Source organism: Procambarus clarkii, chromosome 4 (assembly GCF_040958095.1).
Source record: "Procambarus clarkii isolate CNS0578487 chromosome 4, FALCON_Pclarkii_2.0, whole genome shotgun sequence".
In the NCBI taxonomy this organism is placed as follows: Eukaryota; Metazoa; Arthropoda; class Malacostraca; order Decapoda; family Cambaridae; genus Procambarus; species Procambarus clarkii.
In genome coordinates, this window is record NC_091153.1 from 52,341,850 (window position 1) to 52,351,784 (window position 9,935).

Genomic DNA, 9,935 nt, shown 5'->3' on the forward strand with positions numbered 1-9,935 from the left:
ACCTCTGGTGCAAGTGTAGGGACCCATAGCCTCGGAGAAGAAAATAAAGAGTACTCAGAGAAGACCTTGTGGATCCTCACTGAACACTTTCATATTTTCTTCTCCTACCACCCTTATTCTTTTGGTATGTGTGTATATTTATCTAACTTTATTTGAAAACGTCATTACACAAAAAAAGTTACAATATTGATTATATATATATATATATATATATATATATATATATATATATATATATAATTTTTTTTTCTTCCAATAATATAGTATTCGCTTGAAATTAACAGCCTGGTCAATCAGGCTGTTGGATTCAACTCCTCTCAGTTTTGTTATACGAGTTACAGCATGGTTAATCACATCCAAAATTAAAGTTATTTCCAGATGCAGTCCTAAAATTTTTAACATTGCTCTCACTAGTGTTAATGTAGATTATTTCATAATTTAAATAATATATTTAATTACTGTAGTACATTTTAACAACAATTTAACTTATAATTTTTGCAGCATAGGTCATTTGAATATAAGTATTTTATTAGAAACTATTTCCTTCAGGTCTTCAGGGAAAATTCTTGAGGAGATGCACAAACTGCAAACAATGTGTGCATGTCCGAAGCAATGTTTGCAAGTTCTGCCAGTGTGACTTCCGAAACAGTAGAGAATTAATGAAGAAAGAAGAGGAAGCCCGTTTTCTACTTAAAGGCAAGAAGGCTTTAGAACGAAATACAGCAAGCCGGGTTCTACGAAGGATTGAAAATCAGGTATTGAAGTTTGTCTACATCTGTTGTATTCATTTGTATTCTTCTTATGCTGAACTTGCTTGATAAGGTATAGAATCAACATGAATAATGCTGTACAGTACTTACATACTATTTGTTTATTTATTTATATACAAGATAGCACACTGGGATTATGAGAGTACATAGAATTGATGTTTTTACATTCTTGTAAAGCCACTAGCACACATAGTGTTTTGGGCAGGTCCTTAATCTAACAGATAATTTTAAATAGGCAATTTAAAGCTTAAATGGAAAAAATTGGCTGGTACATTGTAAGAAAGTATCACAAAGATTACTATGTACATTAAAGTAAAATTTGAGGGTTATCAACATATAAATTGTAGCATAATTTGAGGAATATTTCAAGGTATAATATAGTAAGATATGCATTCAATATAACAATCATGATATAAGGTGATAGCAATGATTACAATGGAAAAGTTGTATGGTTTAGGCACATATATTCTGGCATTGGATTTCATAAGATACAGTGCGAGTTTAATACACTAGTTAGGAAACTATCAAGAAAAAATTTAGGTACTTTTTGGTTTTATTTTTTAAAATGGCAGAAGTTGGACAGTTTTTAAATTTGTTAGCAAGTTAGTTCCATAGACAAGGTCCCTTTATTTGCATAGAGTATTTACACAGAATAACTTTGACTCTGGGGATATCAAAGATATTTATTTCTGGTATTGTGATTCTATTATGGGTTCTATTGCACATGCCCAGCTATGCTTCAAACATTTATTTTGTTGCATTTTCCCAGATAGTGTTATTGTTTAAATATTATTTGCTTTTCAGCTAACATATCTGCGTGGCTGTGGGTATGAATCAATCGTTATCTATTACAAGAAAGGACCAGCACGGGTGACCCATGGTATCCTACCAAACAACGTAATACAAGAAGAGGACAAGAAGATCTTCACCACTAACTTCTTTTTGTGTAAGTAGTTCACATAATATATAAATATATCACCACCTATTATTTTCTCTCATATATATATATATATATACATATGTATATATATATATATATACATATGTATATATATATATATATATATATATATATATATATATATATATATATATATATATATATATGTATATATATATATATATATATATATATATATATATATATATATATATATATATATATATATATATATATATATATATATATATAATTTCAATTCAATCATCTCTGTCGTTGATGTATATGGCAAAAAGTGTGGGGCCCAATACAGCACTATGTCTTAACGTAATGGGTCCAAGGGCCCATAAGGTCTCGACAGCATTAAGGGCCCTTTAGCAAACCAGTGTGCTGGTGCCCCTATGACACCCATGACGTCTTTGTATCATTTCAAGTTTGTACATGTACTTCTTAAGATATGGGCACCATACAACTGCTGCATATTCTAGCTTTTGTCTAAAAAAATCATGAACAATTTATTTATTATTTATCCATGAATGCCAGAACTAAACCCTGTGGTACTCCACTCGTGACATTTCTCCAGTCCAATACATTGCCTCTGATTACTGCCCTCATTTTTCTATCAGTTTGAAATTTTTTAATCCATGTTAGAAGCTTACCTGTCACCCCTCCAATATGTTCCAGTTTCCAGAACAAACTCTTATGTGGAATTCTATTGAATGCCTCTTTTAGGTCCAGATAGATGCAGTCAACCCAACCATATCTTTCCTGTAAAATTTCTGCGGCTCGATCATAGTAACTGATTAAATTTGTTACACAGGATCTTCCATTTCAAAATTTTTTATTTTTTATTTTTATTTTTTTTTCCAGCACGCACAAGGAAGCTTGATGCAGATAAACTTACATTAGGATCAGAAGGTGATAGCGATAATGCCCTGGAAAAAAATCCTGACGAGCTACAAGTGCAGCAGGTGCATAAAGTCCAAAAAGTACCGCAGGTGCAAGAAATTCAACAATTACAAAAAGTTCCGCAGGTGGAACATTTACAAAAAGTTCCGCCGGTGCAACAAGAGCTACCATTAGCAATCCTTCAGAAACAGCAAGAAGTACAAGTAGTAAAATTTGAACCACAGGGAACTACACCAGGAAAACAGTGTAGTAACAACGGAATGGGAATTTTAAAATACCTGAGGAAACAGGTAAAAAAGGACAAACAATAGAAATGGTTCCTTACACATTATTTGGTAGTTTATAGGTATTTTACTTATAATACTTTATATTATGTCTACAGTTTATAATTTAGTTTACAGTTAATTTACTTTTCAACTTCCATATCTTACATGAAGGATTTTTACTGTTTTTCATTTTTAAAACCTTATTAGTATCATTTATAGTTTAGTGTCAATTCACTTATAATACAATATATGGAATAATTTACTAAATTCATTTAACTATAATAAATTTAAATAAACATTTTTACCCCAGGATGAGTTTCAGTCACCCTACCCAAAAAATTAATGTTTCTTTATTACTAATCTTGTGAGAGGTAGCTTATTGTGCAGCCCATACTCATTCTGTGAGTGTTAGTTTATTGTGCACCCCATAGTCATCATGTCACCCAAGCCTGCTGCAGCTGCACCTGAGGGGTGGTGTAGGGAACCATTAGTGTACTATTATGATTTGAGAGAGAGAATGCTCTGTGGACAGAGCATCAATATGGCTTAAGGCATTGAGCTTTGCCTCAAGATGAAGCTTGGGCTGATCTCTGATTTGCTTCTTGGGAGTCTTCATTTACGTGCACCCCATACTCAACCACTTTGTAGTAATTAATTGTGCAACCCATACTCATCCTGTTACCAGTAGTTTGTGCAACCCATACTTATCCTGTGATCCCTATCCCTCTACTTCAAGTCCCTCAAGGGGCGCACGAATTCAGTTTGGCATACTGCATCCTGCCTTCCCATCCCTAGCTACTGACCCATCACAATATTTTATTTTATTTTATTTATATATATACAAGTAGGTACATTGGGGTTGTGAGAATACATTGAATAGTACAGTATTTACAATCTTGTAAAGCCACTAGTATGCGCAGCGTTTCAGGCAGGTCCTTAATCTAACAGATAATTTTAAGTAGGTAATTTCTATCAGAATTGATAAATGATAATAAATACATTGTTTACATACATACATTACAAATACATACATATAAGCTCAAAAGCTTCATTGAAGGTTGTAACAGAACCCATGAGCACCACACCAGAAAAAAATACAGTTTTGATATTCCAAGAATACGACTTAATCAAACTAGAAATGCTCTACAAATCAAGGGACCCAGAATGTGGAATGATCTTCCCAACCATGTTAAAGACTGTACCTCTCTCAACCAGTTTAAGATAAAAACTAAACACTACCTAATAAATTCACTAACCTACCTTACCCCTCTATTGTCAACCCATGTCTGTTATTTTTTTTTTTTTTTTAATCAACACTGTTTGTCAACCTATTGTATTTGTGCTGCTTTTTCAGTCATGTTCCCTCTTTTTTTTATCTTTATTTGTATTTGTTCTCAACACATTTTATTCTTTATGCTCAATTAGTATTAAGTTCTAGATATTAATGTTTTTCCTGCCCGAAACGCGTTGCGTAATAGTGGCTTTAGGCATTGTATGTACTAGCTCTATCTATATATCGATCCATTAATGTAACATTACTTGTATGTATGTACCTTACCTGAATAAACATATTTATTTATTTATTTATTTATTTATACAAGTTTAACTCTGGGGATATCAAAGAGATATTTATTTCTGGTGTGGTGATAATGGGTCCTATTACATCTGTCCAGGAAGAGTTTCAGAGCAGGATTTGCATTTAAGAACAGGGTTTTGTAAATGTAGTTGACACAAGAGAATTTATGGAGTGAGATTATGTTTAGCATGTTTAGGGAGTTAAACAAGGGGGCTGTGTGTTGTCTGAAAGCAGAATTTGATATTATTCTGATAGCAGATTTTTGCTGGGTGATGATGGACTTGAGGTGGTTTGCAGTGGTTGAACCCCATGCACAGATACCATAGTTGAGATAGGGATAGATTAGTGTATAATATAGAGAGATGAGAGCAGGGTTAGGTACATAATATCTGATTTTGGAGAGTATACCAACTGTTTTAGAGACTTTCTTAGTTATGTATTGTATGTGGGTACTGAAGTTGAGTCTCTTGTCTAAGAATAGACCAAGAAACTTTCCATCATTGTTATTGCTAATGTTTACATTGTCATCTGAAGCTGAATTGCATTTGTAGATTTGCTTCCAAATAAGATGTAGTAGGTCTTTTCTATGTTAAGTGTTAGTTTGTTGGTTGACATCCATAAGTGGACTTTTTTTAGTTCATTATTAACAACATTACAGTATTTAGTGTATGTGGGTTGGGGTTGGAGTAGATGAGTGTAGTATCATCAGCAAACAATATAGGTTTCAGAATGTTAAGAACATATACATCCTGCCTTCCCATCCCTAGCTACTGACCCATCACAATATACATCCTGCCTTCCCATCCCTAGCTACTGACCCATCACAATATACATCCTGCCTTCCCATCCCTAGCTACTGACCCATCACAATATACATGTAGTAGAGTGTTTTCTGTAGGCAATTTTCTAATTATACAATCATATGTTGCCCTCAGCTCTCCTATTTCATACATACTTTTTTTCTTTTGCAAGGGAGTAATTACTACATCTACATTACAATCCTCCCATGGTGGTGTAAATTTTCTCTTGGGCACAGCAATACACTCTGAAATAACATCATACTTAATAACATTAGAACATAAGGTATTCATATATGCTCTTTTCTTCATCATACATTGTTCAGTACTTCCCACCTTTTGAACTGAGAGGACCAATTCATTAGCTCCCCCACCTCTCATTAATCTAATGGCAGAAGCTACATTTATCTCTGCAATTCTATCCCCAATACTCTGCAGATTCAACTCCATCCTGATTTTCTCAATCATAGCATTTCTTGGGCATCCTAAGATAATTCTCATGGCTTCATTTTGTACCTGTGGGAGGTTGGTGCTGGGGTTACTGTGGGAGGTGTACTGTGTGAGGTTGGTGTTGGGGTTACCTGTAGGAGGTGTACTGTGGGAGGTTGGTGCTGGGGTTACCTGTGGGAGGTGTACTGTGGGAGGTTGGTGTTGTGTACTGTGGGAGGTTGGTGCTGGGGTTACCTGTGGGATGTGTACTGTGGGAGGTTGGTGTTGTGTACTGTGGGAGGTTGGTGCTGGGGTTACCTGTGGGAGGTGTACTGTGGGAGGTTGGTGTTGTGTACTGTGGGAGGTTGGTGTTGGGGTTACCTGTGGGAGGTGTACTGTGGGAGGTTGGTGCTGGGGTTACCTGTGGGATGTGTACTGTGGGAGGTTGGTGTTGTGTACTGTGGGAGGTTGGTGTTGGGGTTACTGTGGGAGGTTGGTGCTGGGGTTACTGTGGGAGGTGTACTGTGTGAGGTTGGTGTTGGGGTTACCTGTGGGAGGTGTACTGTGGGAGGTTGGTGCTGGGGTTACCTGTGGGATGTGTACTGTGGGAGGTTGGTGTTGTGTACTGTGGGAGGTTGGTGTTGGGGTTACTGTGGGAGGTTGGTGTTGGGGTTACCTGTGGGAGGTGTACTGTGGGAGGTTGGTGCTGGGGTTACCTGTGGGATGTGTACTGTGGGAGGTTGGTGTTGTGTACTGTGGGAGGTTGGTGTTGGGGTTACTGTGGGAGGTTGGTGCTGGGGTTACTGTGGGAGGTGTACTGTGTGAGGTTGGTGTTGGGGTTACCTGTAGGAGGTGTACTGTGGGAGGTTGGTGCTGGGGTTACCTGTGGGAGGTGTACTGTGGGAGGTTGGTGTTGTGTACTGTGGGAGGTTGGTGCTGGGGTTACTGTGGGAGGTGTACTGTGTGAGGTTGGTGTTGGGGTTACCTGTAGGAGGTGTACTGTGGGAGGTTGGTGCTGGGGTTACCTGTGGGAGGTGTACTGTGGGAGGTTGGTGTTGTGTACTGTGGGAGGTTGGTGCTGGGGTTACCTGTGGGAGGTGTACTGTGGGAGGTTGGTGTTGTGTACTGTGGGAGGTTGGTGCTGGGGTTACCTGTGGGATGTGTACTGTGGGAGGTTGGTGTTGTGTACTGTGGGAGGTTGGTGCTGGGGTTACCTGTGGGAGGTGTACTGTGGGAGGTTGGTGTTGTGTACTGTGGGAGGTTGGTGTTGGGGTTACCTGTGGGAGGTGTACTGTGGGAGGTTGGTGTTGTGTACTGTAGGAGGTTGGTGTTAGGGTATTCACCTAGTATATCTTGTTTCTGGGTGTACTAACTTAGTATATGTTGCGTGTGTGTGTATACTCACCTAGTCTCACCTAGAATATCTTGTGTGTAAGTACTCAACTAGTACTCACCTAGTATACCTTGTATGTGTGTATTCACCTAGTATATCTTGTTTCTGGGTGTACTAACTTAGTATATGTTGCGTGTGTGTGTATACTCACCTAGTCTCACCTAGAATATCTTGTGTGTAAGTACTCAACTAGTACTCACCTAGTATACCTTGTATGTGTGTATTCACCTAGTATATCTTGTTTCTGGGTGTACTAACTTAGTATATGTTGCGTGTGTGTGTATACTCACCTAGTCTCACCTAGAATATCTTGTGTGTAAGTACTCAACTAGTACTCACCTAGTATACCTTGTATGTGTGTATTCACCTAGTATATCTTGTTTCTGGGTGTACTAACTTAGTATATGTTGCGTGTGTGTGTATACTCACCTAGTCTCACCTAGAATATCTTGTGTGTAAGTACTCAACTAGTACTCACCTAGTATACCTTGTATGTGTGTATTCACCTAGTATATCTTGTTTCTGGGTGTACTAACTTAGTATATGTTGCGTGTGTGTGTATACTCACCTAGTCTCACCTAGAATATCTTGTGTGTAAGTACTCAACTAGTACTCACCTAGTATACCTTGTATGTGTGTATTCACCTAGTATATCTTGTTTCTGGGTGTACTAACTTAGTATATGTTGCGTGTGTGTGTATACTCACCTAGTCTCACCTAGAATATCTTGTGTGTAAGTACTCAACTAGTACTCACCTAGTATACCTTGTATGTGTGTATTCACCTAGTATATCTTGTTTCTGGGTGTACTAACTTAGTATATGTTGCGTGTGTGTGTATACTCACCTAGTCTCACCTAGAATATCTTGTGTGTAAGTACTCAACTAGTACTCACCTAGTATACCTTGTATGTGTGTATTCACCTAGTATATCTTGTTTCTGGGTGTACTAGTTGGAGGGAGGGAGTTGGAGGGAGGGAAATGTAGTTGGTGGACCTGTGGTCAGGGTGGCTCCAGAGGTAGGGTGTCAAATTTCAGTGTTTATGGCAGGGTAAGGGAATGGTCGTCGTTGGTCTTGTGATTCAATATTTTCTTGTTGTCGCTAAGTTACACTTTTTCAGGTCTATATAGTACAATGGCCAGTCCTCATGTACCTAGTAATTATGTACCTTAAATTATGTACGTAAATTATGTAATTATGTTCATGTACCTAGTAGCTAGTAGTTATAGTGTCAGTTGGGGGTTAATGGGCCAGGCCGAGTGTGCCTGTGCCCCACAAATATCACCCTTATTGCTGACTAGTTGGTATAACGGCTTTTCCCAAACCTCTCTCTCGCCAGAATTATACTGACATGTGAATATCTTTGGCAGTTGATGAATCCTAAATATAAATAATAAATAAATAAATGTTTATTTAGGTAAGGTACATCCATACAAGAAATTTTTACAAAGATTGGTGGACTTATAGATAGATTCATACATTGCATAACTGCATGGCATAACTGGCAATCCCCTCACAGTGTTCAAGTGAGAACTGGATAAGCACCTCCAAAGGATACCCAAGTATGCCAAGTATGCTGCCCTGAGGAACACCAATGTTGATGGGTAGGGTGGGAGAAATTGAATTATTCACAGAAACATACTGGAGCCTGTCAGTGAGGTACGTAGGATTTGAGGTATTGCAGGGGATACAAGACACTGATCACTGGTCTCCCATTTGGTCCTCATTGCTTTATCTTACTATTATTGAATGTCAATAACCGTATTATGCAATTTCAATTTCTTCTATTGCTTTCTTTATTATGCACCCCATACCCATCCCGTGGGCCGTGGTGTAAAGGATTACAGAGGCACATAATCGGTTCAGGACCGGAACCCTCTAGTTCGTTTAGCTAAGCAAATAACAATGTTTGACGCTAGTTACAAAATTATTAATGTTGTATACACATGTACACACACACTCATACATACATATATATATATATATATATATATATATATAAATATATATATATATATATATATATATATATATATATATATATATATAATTATACCAGTATAATCTAATAATATATACTGGTCTAATAAAATAATTATACCAGTTAATACTCTCACTCGTTGTGTTAGGATATGTTAGCTTGATAAAACTGACTGTTCATTGTTGAGAAATGTGTTAACAAACAATATATCTGACTTATCAAGACTGTAGCTTGCTTAGCAAGGAACTTTTTTTAAATTTGGGTTCAGTTTAACTACCGCTCAAGGGATGAGTAATTGGGGCATAATAAAGGAACTAAGCTGATAAAATGAAAGATGGGAAAACAACATTAGAAAGATAAACTCGAGAGACGTTTTCATGTTAACCCGAAAATTATTTGAGGAGCAAGACAGACTGCGGGTCAAGCAATTGGTCTTTATGCTATCGTGATGGGGGATCAGCCATTACACGTGTTAATGACTCTTGTATAGTTGTGTAGTTAAGGACATCAGGGTAAAGGGGTAATGGGCATTGTGGTTGATTGTTCTACCTGGGAATCCTCCACTGTTTTATATCTTATGTATGTATGTATGTACTAACCTAGTTGTGGTTGCAAGGGTTGAACTTTGGCTCTTTGGTCCCGCCACTTGAATACATACACTTTCCATACACTTGAAACTGTGTATGGAATCAGCCTCCACCACATTACTGCCTAAAGCATTCCATTTATTAACTACTCTGACACTGAAAAGTTCTTTCTATAATCTCTCTGTGGCTCATTTGGGTACTCAGCTTCCACCTGTGTCCCCTTGTGCGTGTACCACATGTGTTAAATAAATGTATGTATGTATGTATGTATGTACGTATGTATGTAT

At 37.4% G+C, this 9,935-nt stretch overlaps 1 protein-coding gene across 1 annotated transcript in view; it reads left to right on the forward strand.

Moving 5' to 3' along the window:
* LOC138372065 (uncharacterized) overlaps positions 1-3,194 on the forward strand; it is a 5,065-nt gene extending 1,871 nt beyond the window's left edge. The window contains exons 2-3 of the mRNA XM_069337260.1: positions 550-755; positions 2,581-3,194. Of these exons, the coding sequence (XP_069193361.1) occupies positions 550-755; positions 2,581-2,619 (245 nt within the window). The 3' untranslated portion in view covers positions 2,620-3,194. The remainder of the gene's footprint in view (positions 1-549; positions 756-2,580) is intronic.
* The last annotated feature ends 6,741 nt before the right edge of the window (positions 3,195-9,935 follow it).